Genomic DNA, 20,063 nt, shown 5'->3' on the forward strand with positions numbered 1-20,063 from the left:
GAGTGTGTCTGTGGGACATACGTTAAAACTTAATATTGTTTTATGTAAAATCTGATAAAATTGACTCGTGGGAACATTGTGGTGCAACCACGATTCTGATGACGTATGTTGAAGTGTGCTTGCTTTTGGAAGAGAGCAGCCAGAATAGAAATCTGAAGAGGAATAAGTTTCTAAAGTAATTTAAAGATCATTATGCATTTCGGTCTATTTTATTGAACCTTATAGTAGAAATTGGCATTGGAATGACGTAAATGATTTTCTGATTAGTGATTGGCTCAGGCATGTTTTGAAGCGAGAATGATCTAGAAGGATCATTCTGATTGGTCATTCAGACTATTAGCCAATCAGAATTAAGCTGTTCCCGCACGCACAAAGTTAGATAGGCAGAGAGTTGGGTGACATCATGAGAGTCGTTCTCAAACCTTCGTACAAGTAACAGCGTGCTAAATGTCGTCGAGAAAATAACTTGTAAAATGAAGAACTGTTGAGTTCATTGCTGTTAGGAAGTGTCAAGATTTAGGCAGTTTAAGTTACGAACATTTTGAGGACAATTTTATTAATTGATTGACATGTCATGAGCATGCGATATCTCGGTCATTGTGAAAATTCCATGTGGCATATTCCGTATACTTTATGGAATATTTGGGCGAGCACTTCAAACTTTGAAGACCACTGATATGACTAAAGTTTCAACTCGCTGAAGTAGTGGGTCAGTGATTGTCAGATCGAACATTAATTGGGTCAGACTGGTAGATATTCTGGCTTTTTTTCGTGTGAGAACATTTTGTACAGACTATGAGATGGGAATAATAGAGCAGTTCAAAAAATTTGTTCAAATGGCTCTGAGCACTATGGGACTTAACATCGGTGGCCATCAGTCCCCTAGAACTTAGAACTACTTAACCCTAACCAACCTAAGGACATCACACACATCCATGCCCGAGGCAGGATTCGAACCTGCGACCGTAGCAGTCCCGCGGTAGAGCAGTTAAAATAGTAAATTCGGACTTGACAGCAAATTTATGTGCTTCCTTCAGAATAAAAACCAGTTTACTAAAATTTCCGAAGGCTTACTACAGGTAAACTGTATTTTCCCACCACCCGAAGTTTGTTAAAATTAACTTACAGGAACTGATCTGCAACTTGAGTTATGTGGCCTCTGTGTGGTAGGTATTAGGTCGTGGTTTCATCAGCGCTGCGTTACACGAGTATCAACTACTGCAGAGTGAAGGGATGTCGTAAGGAAGCCATACTGAGGTAGGTGGGCAATTAAGGTGAGACAGTACGATCGACAACAACAAAAACCCCGCCCCGCTGCTATTGGGCATTAGCGTCCGGGAAAAGTAGGAAAGTTCGAGAGTATACGAACTTCAAAAGCAGCAGTGTAATAAACTCAATAAATGAGAGACACACACGTGCATAAATGAACTGTAATAGTAAAGCAGGGGCGAAGTGAAAAAAATATACCATCAACAACGACCAGTGTAAGAGGCGGCTGACGACGTCAGAAACAGCTGAGCATCATGAAGCGGCGAGCAGCAGCAGCCGGGAGTCCGCAGCAGTGGGCAGCCATGGCTGGAAGGTGGACCCGAAACTACACTTGTGGGGGCAGAGCTTGGCGAACGGACCCGCTGTACCATCTCGCCGTGCTGACAACACAAAAGAAAAGTTAAGTAGTATTCTACTTCGTTTGGTGTGTGAGTGTGAGTGTGTGTGTGTGTGTGTGTGTGCCAAGAAACTAGTGAACATGGCGGAGAATAATAACCAGATCATGGTAGATGAGGAAGTTGGGGTGGATTTGGGTAGAGTAAAATATGAAGACGATTCAGTGACCGGTGAATTTAGTTTTGATGTATCACAAGCAAATGACAGTGGTTTACCTGATTCAATGTCTTCTAATTATGGGATTGAAAATGAACAGAGCACGATGGAAGCCGATATTAAATATATACCTGTTACTAGTAAAAAAATAAAGCAGGAACCAGTGTCAGTTGCTTGTGAGCAGAAAGATAGTGTTTCAGAAATGTTAATGAATATTTTAACACATGAAGGAAATGGGGTCTGATATGAACACTAAAATTCATGGGTTGCGTACCAAAGTTAATGGAATGGGTTCTGATATTGAAGCTAAAATGAATAAAATGGGTTCTGATATAAAGAATTCTTTAAGCTCTGAGATATATATGGATTGAACAGTGAAATAAATAGGTGGCACACTGAAGTTCACGGATTGTGTCTGAAGTTAATCAACGGTTTAATAACTTGTCAGTTGAAATGGAACCAAAAATGGAAAATAAAATTTCGAATTTAAGGGATTCATAGAAAAATGATTTGACTTTGTTTAGCAACAGTATTAAAAGTGAGATTAGTCACGTAAAAAAAAGAATGTAATACTGCTGTTGTAACGAGTGAGTTAACTTCTCAAATTAAGCAAGTTTCTGATGACAAAAGAGGAAAATCAAATTAAGGAAAATCAAATCTGGAGAAAAATATGATCCTAAGAAAAAGAATATCAAAAGGTTTGTACCAAAATGGTAACAACGTTGTGCTATTTGAACTCGAAAATCAAATTAAGGAAGGAAAAGATGGGTCTGCGAAGTCTGGAGTGCAAGTGGCTAATAAAATCACTAACCTTGACACTAACATCAATCAGTTTAGAGCAGATGTTGATGAGCGATTGTGTAACCACGATGGTAGACTAACCAGAATAGAGCAAAGTGTAAACAACAGTGCTGGTTGTATTGTATCTAATGGTGTAATAGAACCATCGGAAATTGCCTACATGACTCATCAACAATTTTTGCGATTCGAATCGAGTAAAAATGTTCAATAGATGTGATGTACCGGTAGTGCAAGATTTATTAGATGAACCTGATTCTGAATTTAGAGAACAAACTATAGGACAATCTAAAATTAAAGTAATGATATTTAATGAAAAAGTTCCATGTTTATTAGATAGTGGTTCCAATGTACGTGCAGTGTCACAGGGTTTTGCAAAAGCTCTCCCTGATAGCAAGGAGGTGGCTATAATGCCAGTGAGTGGCATAAATGTCATTGTGGCCACTGGAAAAAGTAAAAGGGTAGTACAGGAAATTGCGCTACCTGTCAGTATAGGTGGGGTGCAGTTAGAACAGAACTTTTTAATAATTAATGGACTTAGTGTAGAAATTCTGGTAGGTGCAGAGTTCTTACAAAAGTACGAAGGAAGGGTGGATTTTGGAAATAATGAGGCAGTCATAATAGTACATGGAAGAACAATAGCTATTCCTTTCACAGGAAGGAGACAATACGTTTCTGATGAGAAAAATGACGTTCCTATACGATATTGCATAGCAAAAGAGTATATTGAGGGGTATAATGAATATGGCAAAGAAGTAGATCCTTCTGAGATAGAAAATGTCAGGATAAGGATCGATGAAAAAATACAAGGATTATCAAATTTGACTGAAATACAAAATAATGTAAAATCACACAAGCTGCTAGGAATGAGAAACATCACTGACTTAAAAAGATATATACAGAAGGAAGGATGGATACAACAGTAATTAGGAGGCCTCAGGGGAAGCATGTTCTTTGCATCATCAGGTGTCTGATGAACACCAGGCATCCCGAGTTGTTGGCAATATTATTTCCTTTTCATTTGGTTTTGTCAACCTAACTCTTCATCTTTCAGAACTTCTGCTATCATCTTTCCTTCTTCCCTGTTAGAGTAGAATTTGTAGATAAAGAGCGTGGAAAAGTTAGGGGTAAAGAGGCAAAAGAAAGGCAGCTTTGAAATTAGATAACTAGAAACCTAACACTTGTGGATATGGAATGAAAGGAGTACTGTAAGGAGAAAAGTAATGTGACTATGTATCAGGCGATAAGCAAGCAATTTTTGTGGAACAAGTAGATGTTGTTGTAAGATGTTTCTGATAAAGGCAGAAGAAATGTGCCTATTAAATTAGTAAATATATTTGGTATATAATGGGTAATTGAGAGCCACAGAAAGTGACACAAATGATTTTCAGTAATTTCCATAATTTTGTATTCTCTTTGTATAATAGGTACATGAGGTGTTTGAGAGCCGCAGGAGTTCGCATAAATGATTAGCAGTATTTCCAACAGTCTTTGTCATTTCTATTATATGTATATAATAACTTATTTTATGCAAAGTAATCAAAGAAAGATGTGTGTAAACTTTTTTGGTATAAGTAATGCTTTCAGCAGGAACTTGCTTAAGTAATCTCTCTACAACAAAATGCATGAATTGATTTGTTGAATAAGAGTAAAGTAGTAGTGCCAAATTGGGTACTGTTGGTAATTTTGAAAAGGGTTAATTCATTTTTTATTGAAATTAATTTGTACTATATGAGATTATTGCATACAAGATGTTATATTGTAATGAATATGGAGCCGACTTAGGAAAAAGGTTTTGGTGAAAATAAGAAGAAAATTTTGAGTACCAAAATATTTTGGTAGGTTCCTCGTAAAGTTTTGCTTTTAATTCTGAGAACAGAAATTGGGCACTATGAAAAATATCTGTATGTGAAGTTAGGATGCAGATATTAAGAATGGAAACTTAGATGTAGCTGTATTTTGCAGGTATGAAAAATATGAAAAACCCAATATGAGACTATGAAAAACCCAATCTGTGACTGAGGACTGGACGACGTATCCCAGTGATGTGGCTATAATGCAACCCATATGTAAGTGTTAAAATGAAAGTTGTTATCACCCATATGTTTCAACAGAAAGTAAAGTGTTTAGATAAAATGGACGCTCACCAAAGCAATCAGAAAGTCAGTTAATTTGTTTCGTGTAAAAAGAAACAACCAACATTTTTTCATCTTCTAGAAGAATGCTCACCAAAGCGATTAAAATAATTAATTTCATGATCGCTACAACAGCGAGGGTATAATGTTTAATTTCGTGTAAAATGTTATATTAAAACGGGCACTGCCCACAGCGATTAATATAGTTTACTAGATTTCAGAGCACTAGAATAGCAATTGTAAAGTAGCTGTACATAAAAACAACGCCCACCACACCGATAAAAATGGTTTAGTGGCTTTCTTAAACACTAACAAAGCGATTTGTAAAATGTTTGATTCTGTTCAACCTATATAAAATTTTGGAAAGTAATTTTGTTTTCAAAAAATTGAATTTCTAGGAAACCTTGAATATGTGCTAATGTGAATGGTTTGTTAGATCAATTTTTGTGGAAAATGTTAAAATGCGTCATTTGGTAAAAAGTATATTATTTCTGGAGAAAGTAGGAAATTTATGTAAATTAATTTTGTTATTCGCTATCAAGTCCAAGCCTTCGCAAATTTATATAACAATGTATAAAAGTGCAATGCAAATTTCGATTTCATTTGAAAAATTTGTTAATAGGAACAAATTTTCACTAGAAGTTCCATAGTTAAAATGTGTCGGTGTAGTCAGAGTTCAGCAATATCTTTGCCATTGTAAGGACCTCAAATACTCTCAAGAGGAATTTTAGGATCTTAAGAGATGTGTAAAGTAGCAAGCTATTACCAGATAACATTCTGTACAGTATAGCACACAACCATGTATCACGGTGCCTGCAGGATTTGCTCTCCTCTGTGACTCACAGAACAGTTGACGCTATCGGCCGTAAGAACAGTCTCCAGTAACATCTATTTGGAACGTAAATTCGTACCCCCTACGAATATAAATAAACCATAGTAATAAACATCCGATTTTGCTCAAACTTGGTATACCATCATTTGTTATTAAGTTGAAGAGCCTGCAGATGACGTATGTTGTAGTGTGCTTGCTTTTTTAAGAGAGCAGCCAGAAGAGAAGTCGGAAGTGGAATAAGTTTCTAAATTAATTTATTGATTATTTTGCATTTCGGTCTACATTCCACTAGAAATTGGCATTGGAATGACGTAAATGATTGGCTCAGGCAAGTTTTGCAGCGAGAATGATCTAGAAGGATCATTCTGATTGGTCATTCAGACCATTATCCAATCAGAATTAAGCTTCCTGCACGCAGAAAGTTAGATAGGCAGAGAGTGGGGTGGCATCATGAGAGTCCCTCACCAACCTTCGTACGTGTAACATTGTGCTAAATATCGCCGAGAAAATAACTAGTAAAATGAAGAACTGTTGAGTTCATTACTGTTAGGAAGTGTCAAGATTTAGGCAGTTTAAGTAACGAACATTTTGAGGACAATTTTATTAATTAATTGATGTGTTATGAACGTGTCATATCTTGGTCACTGTGAAAATTCCGCGTGGTATAGTCTGTATACTTATAGAATACTTGGGCCAGCACTTCGAACTTTGAAGACCACTGAAACGACCAAAGTTTCAAGTCGCAAAACTAGTGGGTCAGTGACTGTCAGATCGGATATTAATCGGGTCAGACTAGTAGATATTCAGGATTTTTTTTTTTTTTTGTGCGAGAAAATTTTGTACAGACTGTGAGATGGGAATAGTAGAGTAGTTAAAATAGTAAATTCGGACTTGGCGGCAAATTTATGTGCTCCCTTAAGAATACTAAAATTTCCGAATGCTTACTGCAGGTAAGCTGTATTTTCCCACCACCTGGAATTTGTTAAAATGAACTTACAGGAACTGATCTGCAACTTGAGTTACGCGGCCTCTGTGTGGTATGTATTAGGCTGTGGTTTCATCAACGCTACTTTACATGGCTTAGTGAGTATCTACTACTGCAGACGGAAGGGACATCATAAGGAAGCCGTACTCAGGTAGGTGGACAATTAAGGTGAGACAGTACAATCGACGACAACAAAACCCCACCCTGCCACAAGCTGTCACCAACACAAGGACAAAATCACACACAAAGAATTACACAGAATACAAGAATAGAAGCAGCACAATGTGTGAAAGAATAATGAACCAAAGGTGGTATACAATGACATACAACCACAAATACACACACAGGGTAACCAATATTTTCAAAAAAGAAGGCATAAAAATAGCACACCGAACCAGCAATTCAATTCAGAAATACTTCCCAAAAACAATAGGAAAAATTGATCTGTATCATAAATCAGGAATATACCAAGTGAAATGCAATGCATGTGATGGAAGATACACATGTCAAACCAGGAGGACATTTGACACCAGATACAAAGAACATGTAATAGCAAGGAAGTATACTGTAGTACAAATCATTCAACTTTTGCAGAACACTTACACCAACACCAACATAAAATTACAACCAGAGACACAGACATGGAAATCATAAGGATAAATAACAACAAAAAGCACCTCCTTACAAGAAAACTACCACATCCAAAAACCCATAATGGAAAAGAAACAACTCATAAATGATCAGATCAACTTGGCAAAGCACACACTCTTTAAACTGATTGGCCACTTAATATAACATTAAAAGTACAAATATAGCCACAGGCTCCATTTACCATTACCATTTTCTCCCAGATCTAAACCATAATAACTGCCCAGGCCATCCCTGTCGTCGTCCCCCCTCTCTTTTAAAAGAAAAACCAGCACCCCTCTCATGTCTCTACCTACAAGACAGTTTCACTAACTCTCTCTCTCTGCCCCTCTCCCCCTCTCCCTCCCTCCCTCTCTCTCTATCTCTCTCTCTCTCTCTCTCTCTTACACACACACACACACACACACACACACACACACACACACACACACACACAAAATCGTTTCATAGGTTGGCAACACTCACAACGTGAACGAAAACAAACGAATATGTATAAACACTGTAGCGGTGATGAATGAAAAACATTTAAGAAAATCAATTATAAATAGTGCAGCGCAGGAAATAGCGCAAAATGCCAAAAACTGCAGATGTGAAATGAAGCCTGTCAACATCAAGCACTACTAGCGCGAGGGGAAGGTGCAGACTATGTAAAGAAACACCGTAAGTAGCTTACAGGCTAACTTCATAAAGAAAGCGCTGTTTTTAACCTACAAGAATCAAAAAATAAATGTACAAATTTATGTATCCAATTTACATAATGCCACAGAAGATGCTTTGTAAATAAAAGCGAAACACGTCTGGTGTAATTCTTTTTAATCACATTGCAGTCAGCTCAAGACAGATAACCTATAATGACAGATGGTAATAGCTTTTGCGGAAGATGGCCACTTAAACAAATGTAATAAAATATTTGACTACCATTTCATTTCTACAACATTTCTAATTTAGTTTTATTGATGTGGGCAAAAATTCAAAGGTCTCTTTTTGCCTCACTATCATCACTTTTTATGCCAGCATCCCCTAAATCTAGATAGCCTGCTATTATCCTTCCACTCCGAACAAACTGCCAGGAAAACAGTGAAAATATAGGGCTTTTGAATGGGGATGACAAAAACTACAAAAAACAAACAATAAGCAAATTTTGAAGCCAGAACACCTGCGTATCTAACTTTATTTCTCGATACATGTAGTACTCATTACTAAGAGTAAAGTACTGACAAACAATGCCATCGCTATACCAGAAACCTCAGTGCACCTGTATACATAAAACATACACTCCTGGAAATTGAAATAAGAACACCGTGACTTCATTGTCCCAGGAAGGGGAAACTTTATTGACACATTCCTGGGGTCAGATACATCACATGATCACACTGACAGAACCACAGGCACATAGACACAGGCAACAGAGCATGCACAATGTCGGCACTAGTACAGTGTATATCCACCTTTCGCAGCCATGCAGGCTGCTATTCTCCCATGGAGTCGATCGTAGAGATGCTGGATGTAGTCCTGTGGAACGGCTTGCCATGCCATTTCCACCTGGCGCCTCAGTTGGACCAGCGTTCGTGCTGGACGTGCAGACCGCGTGAGACGACGCTTCATCCAGTCCCAAACATGCTCAATGGGGGACAGATCCGGAGATCTTGCTGGCCAGGGTAGTTGACTTACACCTTCTAGAGCACGTTGGGTGGCACGGGATACATGCGGACGTGCATTGTCCTGTTGGAACAGCAAGTTCCCTTGGCGGTCTAGGAATGGTAGAACGATGGGTTCGATGACGGTTTGGATGTACCGTGCACTATTCAGTGTCCCCTCGACGATCACCAGTGGTGTATGGCCAGTGTAGGAGATCGCTCCCCACACCATGATGCCGGGTGTTGGCCCTGTGTGCCTCGGTCGTATGCAGTCCTGATTGTGGCGCTCACCTGCACGGCGCCAAACACGCATACGACCATCATTGGCACCAAGGCAGAAGCGACTCTCATCGCTGAAGACGACACGTCTCCATTCGTCCCTCCATTCACGCCTGTCGCGACACCACTGGAGGCGGGCTGCACGATGTTGGGGCGTGAGCGGAAGACGGCCTAACGGTGTGCGGGACCGTAGCCCAGCTTCATGGAGACGGTTGCGAATGGTCCTCGCCGATACCCCAGGAGCAACAGTGTCCCTAATTTGCTGGGAAGTGGCGGTGCGGTCCCCTACGGCACTGCGTAGGATTCTACGGTCCTGGCGTGCATCCGTGCGTCGCTGCGGTCCGGTCCCTGGTCGACGGGCACGTGCACCTTCCGCCGACCACTGGCGACAACATCGATGTACTGTGGAGACCTCACGCCCCACGTGTTGAGCAATTCGGCGGTACGTCCACCCGGCCTCCCGCATGCCCACTATACGCCCTCGCTCAAAGTCCGTCAACTGCACATATGGTTCACGTCCACGCTGTCGCGGCATGCTACCAGTGTTAAAGACTGCGATGGAGCTCCGTATGCCACGGCAAACTGGCTGACGCTGACGGCAGCGGTGCACAAATGCTGCGCAGCTAGCGCCATTCGACGACCAACACCGCGGTTCCTGGTGTGTCCGCTGTGCCGTGCGTGTGATCATTGCTTGTACAGCCCTCTCGCAGTGTCCGGAGCAAGTATGGTGGGTCTGACACACCGGTGTCAATGTGTTCTTTTTTCCATTTCCAGGAGTGTATTTTCTGATATACGCATTCTCTCGTAACAGCAAAATACCAAAAAATATATTTCCATTCTTGTATTGGAAATTAAAGTACACCTTCATAAGTAAGCTTTATTTTCTCATATACGCTATTAACAGCAAATGTTTGATAGATAAATTCGAACTCTATATCATAGCAGTCGTCTGCTGCCTAAACAAACAGGAACTTGCATGGCTCGAGGAGAGAGGAGCGGAGCTTGGGAACAAACCCCACCTCCCTCTCACAGGACTGGCAGCCTACGTCCTTGTCCTGTGGTCCTGAGAAAGCAGAACTAAAGTAATGCTCATAAGGGATCGTTAATAGCTTCTGGTGTTGTGAAGGTCGTACATGAGCCCTCACCGTGGACCATATTTAGTCTCTTCATTCATTTCAGACTAGGAAAAGGAAACAACAGTCAATGCACAACACAAAGGAAATCGGAGTACAAAAAACATTTCACAACAGCTACAGGGGAATTGTTTGCTGAGGTTGCCAGTGTCATAAACATGTATTTCGGGCCTGATGCCAGTATCATGGTCACCAAATGTAGAGATATATCCCTATGCATTGGGACTTTTGGGTCTTTTTTTTTTTGCAAAATGTAGGGATGTAGGTACAAACTCCACCCCTCTGTTCTATCCAAGAAAGAAAAATTACAAAATAAATTAAAAAAGAAAATGTTGCCAAACTGTATAAATTTTAGACATTGTAAGTGGTAGGACAAAGAGAGCGTCGTCCCACTCTGCATTGTTGCCAAATTTAGTGAAGAGGTCGGATCCAAGATGGCGGCGAGAGATGTAGCAACGTCGCAATGGCTTCATAGTGGGAACTTCAAATTTTGGTGGGAAGATAGGTCAATCAGGTTACCTCCACTAATCTAACCGCCCCCCCCTCTCCTCACCCATCTCCCCCCCCGCCCTCCCCCCCAAGAAAATGGTGGAAAGTTCAAATTTTGGCAGAAAAAAGGTCACTTGTGCTACATCCACTAACCTAAGAACATGGGGGGAAACTTTTGGTTGGAAAATAGGTCACTTGGGCTACCTCCAGTAACCTAAGTCATCCGACCGCCACCACTTCCTTGGAATTGATGGGAAAAGGACTCAGCCTGTGCTGGATAGGATGGACTTAAATCTTTATTTCCAATGTTTATTTAAACAGTTTGAGGAAATATTTCCATCCACTGTGTTCACCATGAGGTCCGGAGTCCATCTGACCTGTTACACAGTACTGCCACCAGAGGGAGCTATCGTCCCATGGCGGTCTGGGGGAAAAATAGTGGGAAAAAGAATCAGCCTGTCCTGGGCTGCCAGAGAGAGGAAGAATGAGGAGGGAGTCGTGTCTGTTTCAGGTATGCAGTTAGAATTCTTCGAGTGTTGCACTGACACCACAAGTCTATGTAAATAAGAGCCAAGTCCCCCTCTGGACACACATGTGTTTTCCATTGCTGGCGTGATATCTTTGTACCTGTGGTCCAGCGCCAAGATAGATGTTTGCATAGCAGCTCACCCTTGCAGACACAGCTTAAAGGTTCTCATTGTTATACTGATGTCACATGTCTTTGTAAATAAGAGCCAAGTTCCCCCAGTGGACATGCTGTAGAAATCTGTTCAATGTTTCCCAGAACAGCACAGGGTGCATTCTCCCTAGCGATCCTAATGGGACATGCGAGACGCCTCCGGCATCAAGTGAGAGACGTTTGCGTAGCGACTCACCTGTGCAGGTGCAGCTAAAAGGTCCTCAATGTTATACTGATGTCACATATCTACGTAAATAAGAGACAGGTCTACCTCTAGGAAATAGTAAAGCGCCACAGAAATAGTTAATGGTCGCTTTTGTAGGAGATTTTGTGATGTCTCGGCTTGTCTGCATGAAAATTCTGGTCCTAACAGGACCTGTTCACGAAAATAGCCCAGAATAACACAGAGTGCATTCTTCTTGGTGATCCTAACAGGACACCGATTGCATTCTTCCTGATGGTCGAAGGGGATCATGTGTTACTCTTCCCGGAAATCGTAGTGTCCTGCTTTCAACATAACTCTCAGAAATGGTAAATTTCTCACCGCTAAAAGCCTTCATCATGTATGTGCATGCTTGCGAAAACACCATTAATCATAAAAGCATTCTTGTTATTTTGGGAGAGAGACGATGGTCCCATCAAGCCCTTCCAGAAATAGTGACGTTCCATAAAAGCTTCTCATTGGCTGTACATTCAAATGAAGCTCTCTCTCGTTGGTCACGTCGGTCTATATATAACCCCTACAACCAACCTCCATTGTTCTCAGCCCACTGCTAGCTGCCTCATTGTGCGTTCCATCATCTCTGTGTGTACTTGTTTTCTCTTCCCAAGGTGAAGAGAGGTAGCTGCAGCAATGCTTCAGAGTGTAGCGACAAGAGGTGTAGAGTTCTGGAGACAGGATTACCAAGTGAGTAAATAATTTGTATTTTGAATGTAAATTTCTGTATGTACATTAAATTCGCCTTATTAATTCCGCCTCCTTGTTAAGTGCCAACTCCAGGATTTTATTTTGGAGTGTGAGGAGAGACAGGAGGGGGCTCAACCATGGCAGACTCTTGAACTCCAGCCTCCTGTAGTGGATTCACATCCAGAATTGCCATGTGAGTATAATTTTCATAGTAGTTTGTTGTTGTATAGTAGCGATTTAAAATTTTCTTATTTCATACTTGTTTTTCAGTTTATATAATTTGTTTGCTGTTGTTGTTGTAGGCGAGACAGACCAACTGCCAGATGTTGATTCTGATGGGGATGATGACATGCCTGAATGGGTCAGAGAAAGGGCTACTGAACCAGAGGAGGAAAGGCACTTTGATCTGGCCCTATTAGATAATGATGATGATGGTGACTTCTTTGAGGGTGTGTTGGAGTCGCCCAATGAAGTGTTAATGCCTTGGAGTCAGAGTGAAAAAGGTAATTACTCACTCTGCTTGTAAACTTGTGATCATCAGAATGCTTTCTTTCGCTGTGCCAGCAGCAGTAAACAATGTACCTAACTGTTCTTTATTTTATCTCTCCTTCTACAGCAGCCGTGTCTCCGTAGCCGGAACACAGTGAGGTGCGCATACCAGTGGTGGCTAAACCTTCTTTCAAAGTGACACGCGGTAAGGCACGCATCGCCTATAAGGGCTCTGCTAGTCGCTGCTGCCCCCACCATCGCTGCCCCGGCATCGCCGCTCTCACGACCGTGGGCCAAGCAACAAACCAGCACACCTCAAGTTACTGGGTCGGGTCTACAGCAGCAGCAACAGTATTGGGAACCATCACGTCAACCTGGCTGTTCCATCAAATTGACCTGGTACCACAGCAGTATCCTCCACCATCATCATCATCATTGTATCAGCCTTGTCAGAATCGGCATAAACACAAGATGTGTGTGCCTTGGCGCATACTGACTTACTCCTCCCCAACACCACCATCAACAGAGGGGACTCAGAATAGCATTAATGGTAATAGAAACATCCTGTGGCTAGTGGCAGTTCTCTCTCCCACCCTTTTAGTGAAGGACATGAGGTCAGCGATACCATACCGCAGTTAGAATACTCGGTAACTGCAGACGCCTTTAAAGAGCGAATCTCGATCATGAGAATCAAGAACCTGGCAGTAGGGTACATCAGCCCTGTTGGTTTTTTAAGGGCATGCCTTCCTGTCGTGGAAATGGAGCTTCTCAAAGTAGTCAATGATCTGCGGTATAACAGTTTTGGCTAAACCTTCTTCCTCACGAAAGCAGCGCCCGGTAAGGAACGCATCACCTATAAGGGCGCTGCTAGTAGGTGCCGCCACCGCCATCACTGCCCCAACATCGCCGCTTTCGCGCCCATGGGCCGAGCAATGAACCACCACCCTTCAGGTTACTGGGTTGGGTCTACAGCAGCAGCAGCAGCAACAGCATTGGGAACCATCACCTCAGCCTGGCTGTTCCCATCAAATTGACCCAGTACCACCGCAGTATCCACCACAACCATCATCGTCATCGTATCAGCCTTGTCAGAATCGGAATAAACACAAGATGTGTGTGCCTTGGCGCATACTGACTTACTCCTCCCCAGCACCACCATCAATGGGGTGGACTCAGAATAGCATTAATTGTAATAGAGAACATCCTGTGGCTAGTGGCAGTTCTCTCTTCCACCTTTTTAGTGAAGGACATTAGGTCAGTGATACCATAGCACAGTTAGAATACTCGGTAACTACAGACACCTTTAGGGAGTGAATCTCATTCATGAGGATCAAGAACCTGGCAGTAGGGTACATGAACCCTGTTGGTTTTTTAAGGGCATGCCTTCCTGTCGTGGAAATGGAGCTTCTCAAAGTAGTCAATAATCTGCGGTATCCCACCATTAAATGCAGTGTGGTGTTCTGCATCGAATTATCGCACACCCCAAAAGTTGATTCTGCTGTTGAAGAGACAACTCTTCATTATCTTTGGGGGGGGAATGGTGTGATAATGTGGAGCACGTCAATCACCAAGTGGTTTCGTAAATCCACCTTGAGCTCTATGCTGGCCCGGTTTTCCAAGGTAGAAGTCAGAGGGTTAGCTAAAGCACTCAGCTGATTGTTATACCTGGACATACATCCCATGGAGGGTCAAGCTATATCAAGCTTCCTAAAGATATAGCTAACAAGAGGGCATGCATTAATGTCAAAAATAGAAGCGATTAGGCTTGTTCTGCATGGTCAATTCTGGCTTGCGAAAGAAAGTACAATTGTAGGGATCATCCTGAGCGTCCCAGTACATACCATGTAGGTGATAGTATTCGTGGGTGTTATAACTTTGATGGTATCGATTTCTCCGTCAAGTTCAAGGAATTCCTAAATTTGAGGCACAGAATACTGGAACATCGGTTCATGTTTATGGCCTGGAAAAGAAAAGCAAGTCAAATGAGCAAGACAAGCACATTGTTGTCAGACCCCTCAATTTCTCAAAATTTGCTGGTGAGTGTGAGTTACATGTAAACGTGCTGCTGTTCTTTGAAGGTCATAATTACCACTATGTTTGGATCAAAGACATGTCCCAACTCCTTTCCATCCAACTGAGTAATCATAATGGTAAGCAGCATATTTGCTTAAGGTGCCTCAATGCCTTTTCCTCAGATAAGCTATTAGCGCCGCATGTAGTAGATTGCGCTTACAAGGACCCAGTACATGTTATTATGCCTACTGAGGAAAACAAATTCATAAAGTTTAAGAATGCTCACCACCAGGGGCAATGCCTATTTGTAGTTTATGCCATCCAGTATTCAGCAACACATATTTTCAATAAGTTACTATCAACCATGAAGAGTTTAGTTTCAGACAAGGCGCAATTTAATCATAATTTAAAAGAATTTTTGGTGACCAACTCCTTCTATTCCATCCACGAGTTTCTCAACAAGTGCAGTAGACCATTTTAATGAAAATTTATTATACTTTAATTTTTGACAATACTTGGTTGTAACAGCCAAGTAACTACCTACTGTGTGAATGATGGATGTATGGAAAGCAGATGTAAGTCTTAAGTCTGTAAAAAGTGGAAGTTTAATTTTAAATCTTGTACATAATCTGACTGTTCTTAACTGAGTATCACTGAAATGAATAATTTACTTTAATTTTTGACAATACTTGGTTGTAATAGACAAGAAACTAGCAAATGTCTGAATGATGGATTTAATGAAAGCAGATGTAAGTATTAAACCTGTAAATATTATAAGTTTAAATTTAATTCATGCACATAATTTTACTGTTTATTGACTGAGAATCATTAAAATTAATGAAACTCAAGTTTTTCTAATTACATTTTTGTAATGTGTTTATCTGACATGTTCCACACCCAGGAGGATTCCCTCTTTTATGGGTCTATGGAATGAATAATTAATCTAATCTAATCTTTGAATGCCTCCTCGCTCCTGTGACCTGCTGTGAAGGTGACCCCGCGGCCTAACATACCACCCTTACACAAAAACACGTACCATATGTGGCAGTGTATCAAATTGTATCATTGTATGATTCCAATCTTAACCACTACAAATCTTATGTTATGGATAATCCTGCGGTTTGACTGCTCACTCAGCTCGAAAAACTTTCATGGGAAGTTGATAAGTTTCACAGCAACAATGTTCCCATGACCAAATCGAAGGAGAATGATGATGTGTACAATAACGCGGTTGACTGTCATTGCTGTAGGCTGCCGTTAGACAGAACAGCGTAAACTCCTCTTAGGGACCACCGTTATCTTACAGAGAAGTTCCATTGCACAGCTCACAATGCGTGCAATTTGAAGTACCAGCTATCAAGGCACATACCCGCTTTCTTCCACAATTTAAGTGGGTATGATGCTAACTTTCTAGTTGAGCACTTGGATGATTTCAGTTGGGAGAAAAATCAGTGTCCTACCTGAGAGCATTGAGAAATACATTTCATTCTCCAAACCAATAACGCCAAGAATTACACTCTGCTTCCTTGATACTCTGTGTATTATACAGGCACATTCCAAAACCTTGTTGAAACTCTGTCTTGGGAGGATATGCATCTCACTGGAGCTGCATATCCCAATGAGAAAAAGTTTCAACTTGTGACTATGAATGGGGTTTTCCCATATGAGTATGTGGATAGTATGATGAAACTCAACAAAACCAGGCTACCCAACATAACTGCATTCTCCAGCAATGTTACAGGCGATGCCATAACAGATGCCGAGTATGAGTATGGTCTGAATGTCTGGCAGGAGTTCAGCACCTCCACTTTAGGACACATAGACACAGATGTGCACTTGCTTGTGGACGTTTTCGATAAATTCCAGAGTCTATGAATGGCCACATATTCTCTGGGTCCCTCCTTTTATTACATGGTGCCTGGGTTGTCTTGGGAAGAAATGCTCAAGAAAACGAAGTGCAGCTTTGAATTATTGACCAATGCTGACATGCTTCTTTTCTTTAAGTGAGGAATCCGTGGGGGACTCTGGCAATGTGTCCGTAGGCATATGAAGGCAAATAGCCAGCAGATGGGTGAGAGGTTCAGCGCATTCCTTATTTGGGTTACATAATGTACCTGGACGTAAATAACTTATACGGGCACACCATGCAGCAATCACTGCCGATTGGTGAGTTTTGATGGGTGCCCGAAGACGAATGCAAGTGATTAGTGGTAAACTCATGGGGGCATGGCACCTGATTCTGATGTAGGGTATGTGGCGGAGGCAGAACTCACATACCCTACTAGTTTGCCTGATGCGCATGCTGATTTGCCACTGCGTCCAGAGCAACTAGTTCCATGAGGCGGCTCCATGCCAAAACTGATGACAATGCTGGGGGATAAGCAGAGATATATGATTCATTATCGTAATCTCCAGCAGTGACTCAGCTTGGGTATGGAGCTGGTTAGAATCATCTGGGCTATCTCCTTCAAGCAGTCCCCCTGGTTGAATGAGTATATTGATTTGAATACGAGACAGAGAGCTTCCACGACATGTGACTTTGAGAAAGAGTTTTACAAATTAATGAACAATTCAGTTTTTGGTAAAACAATGGAGAATTTGAGGGAACGTCTTGAAATTCTGATTAGAACCGAATGGAATGGGCATTATGGCATAAGAAAATGCATTGCCAGACCAAATTTTAAGTGGGTCACAATATTCAATAAGAACTTTGTTGCTGTGGAGATGGCGAAGACTGCAGTAGAGCTTACGTAACCTATTTATGTGGAGATGTGCATACTAGACTTATCTAAACTTCACTTGTACCACTTTCATTATGAGTTTGCGAAAACTCATTTTGCAGATCCTAAATTACTTTATACGGATACAGATAGCTTCATCTATTGGGTGAAGAACTGTGATCCATATGAAGTAACAAGGTGCCACGGTAATGAATTCGACATGTCCTCATACTCGGCCGATAATCCTTACAGTATTATTCCACAGAACAAGAAGGTTATTGGTCTTATGAAGGAGGAGGCGAATGGATTGCCAATTGAGGAGTTTGTAGGTCCACGCTCAAAAATTTATGTGTATCACACAATGGAAAGTGCCACCCAGAGGTGGGCTAAGGGTGTGTGTCATATGGCATGGAGAGCCCTCTCTATCAAAGACTATTTGCAGTGCCTGTGCAGTGGTGTTCACACTGCTGCACTGCAGCCACTGCATATGGTACGGCAGACCAGTATTCAATCGGGAGGACATGAGGTATATGCTCTGCTGCAGTCTAAAATTGATCTGTCGCCTCATGACAATAAAAGGGTCGTTTTGATGACAGGACTGAAACTCTGCCATATTCACACTACTCACTTATAGCAAGAGAAGAGTTGGGGGACTCTAATTGAGTGAGAGTGAGAGTGAGAGAGAGAGAGAGAGAGAGAGAGAGAGAGAGAGAGAGTCTGCAGAGTAGTAGTAGATAGTGAAAGTAGTTTTTGTGTGTGCTTGTGTGTGTGTGTGTGTGTGTGTGTGTGTGTGTGTAGCTCACAGCCCATCAGAATTGTTCTTGTAAGAACCTTTGCTATTGGGACTGCTGAAATTAGATTCTAAGCGTGGTCAGTCCATCAGAATTATTGTAAAAGCTATGCTACTGGGGCTGTAGAATTTAGTTCTAGTAAAGAAAGTATCTCTGCATTAGTTTTTAGGGCAGATTTATAAAAAAAATAAAATTAAAAAAAAAAAAATTCCCACCAGTGTTACTTTGTAGCGAGTAAGTTAAAAGTATTTCTGCATTGGAATAGCAGCGTCAGTTTATACCTCAAGAATACTATATTGTACCTCAAACATTACATTGTACTTCAAGAATTATATTATACCTCAAGTGCTATAACGTATTTGTGTGAACTGAATAAATGAAGAAAAAAAATCTTCACCGTACGTCTTTGTTGTTATTTACAAAAAGTAGTTTTGCTGAAGATGAGTGCTATTAAGGTGGTGAAGTTTAAGATGGAAGCTAACAAAATATGTATAGTGGTTGCATGGAATTACGCCTATCATGCAGCACGAATTGGGTAATGGGAGCAGGAGGCATGTGACCGTGTCCACTTCCAAGGATATACAGCAGACATGTCTAAAATTATATCTCCTGTGCTTGAAGAAAACCACAGATGTATCATGTGGTTAAAATTGTACACTGACAAAGCAATAACGGGGATGAAAAAAAAAGAACACAGAGGTTGTCAGGTAAAAATTCATTTATTTCTCATCCAACTTAAAAGTAATTTTACATTTTCATAATCAGACACAGCAACACTGTTTTCACACATCTTCTTCTTCTTCTTCAGTCGATGGAGAGAAGAACACCTGTAGAATTCCAGATTTTGAACAGCAGCAAACTTAAAGATTCGACACATCCATGAGATCATCTCCATCCCCTTCATGAGGATGATGGTATCCGTGTGGTCAAATAATTTAAGCACCGTCACCATGTCTTTATAGGGTATGCCAGTATCAGCCCAGTGAATTTCATGGTAGAAATTCATTAACCACTTTGCACTCGTCCATGTCTTAGTACACTTCACATGCTTGAAAGACCTTGGTGATGCTATGTTTATTGAGAATGTCTCTATTATTCCTGCATATTCTGTGTATGCTATGAACACATCATCTTTAATTATGAACTGTCTACACTCACCATCATAGAAACCCTGAGCATCTGCAACGATGTTCACACCTCAAGACGCCATTGTGGGGTGCTCTAGGTATGGTGCAGCACCTGTTCATTTATACAGCTCATTGCAAAACACCTATGAGTGGGCAGTAGTTGATCACATGGTCATGTAGAACTAGAGATTACATGGTCGTGTATTCTGGGAAAATTTGTTGCAGATTCAAATTCAGTTCACACATCTACAGGCACACACTTAATTATCTCATTCTGTTTCGAGCAGTCTATTACGATAATCGGTGATAGCTCCTTGAACTTCTGTGGATAGGGTAGACACCCTCCTCCTTCTTCTTCAGCACTTTCATAGTATGAAGCACGAATCTTTGCATACATGTCATATGCTAGACTGTATACATTTTCATTCCACTGCAGGTGTAAATTGTCATATGGGTAGAATTCTGAATTGAGGTAGACTTCGGCATTAGTTAACTTGCAGTTGTCGAACATGCTGGAATCATTTGCTATATTCCCTCTTCTATCAGTCTGAAATGCAAGTATGATGAATCTAGGTGTCTC

At 41.2% G+C, this 20,063-nt stretch overlaps 1 protein-coding gene across 2 annotated transcripts; it reads left to right on the forward strand.

Moving 5' to 3' along the window:
* The first annotated feature begins 1,579 nt into the window (after nucleotides 1–1,579).
* On the forward strand, nucleotides 1,580–15,601 carry LOC126416634 (uncharacterized). Of its 2 annotated transcripts, XM_050084399.1 has the most exons (6): nucleotides 1,580–1,802; nucleotides 4,585–4,688; nucleotides 12,268–12,343; nucleotides 12,425–12,536; nucleotides 12,646–12,846; nucleotides 12,960–15,601. In XM_050084399.1, exons 3-6 carry the CDS (start codon nucleotides 12,290–12,292, stop codon nucleotides 12,974–12,976), a joined length of 384 nt encoding a protein of 127 aa, XP_049940356.1. In that variant the 5' UTR covers nucleotides 1,580–1,802; nucleotides 4,585–4,688; nucleotides 12,268–12,289; the 3' UTR covers nucleotides 12,977–15,601. The 2 variants fall into 2 exon arrangements, with proteins under 2 accessions (XP_049940356.1, XP_049940357.1); XM_050084400.1 differs by lacking the exons at nucleotides 1,580–1,802; nucleotides 4,585–4,688 and having other exon boundaries at nucleotides 10,877–12,343.
* Nucleotides 15,602–20,063: the final 4,462 nt, after the last annotated feature.

The sequence above is a fragment of the Schistocerca serialis genome, chromosome 8 (genome assembly GCF_023864345.2).
Source record: "Schistocerca serialis cubense isolate TAMUIC-IGC-003099 chromosome 8, iqSchSeri2.2, whole genome shotgun sequence".
Classification (NCBI taxonomy): domain Eukaryota; kingdom Metazoa; phylum Arthropoda; class Insecta; order Orthoptera; family Acrididae; genus Schistocerca; species Schistocerca serialis.

Coding starts and splice junctions, on each gene's coding strand:
- LOC126416634 (XM_050084399.1), top strand. CDS start 12,290: ATGCTTCAGAGTGTAGCGACAAGAGGTGTAGAGTTCTGGAGACAGGAT. Junction 12,344..12,424: donor TCTGGAGACAGGATTACCAA/GTGAGTAAATAA, acceptor CTCCTTGTTAAG/TGCCAACTCCAGGATTTTAT. Junction 12,537..12,645: donor TTCACATCCAGAATTGCCAT/GTGAGTATAATT, acceptor TTGTTGTTGTAG/GCGAGACAGACCAACTGCCA.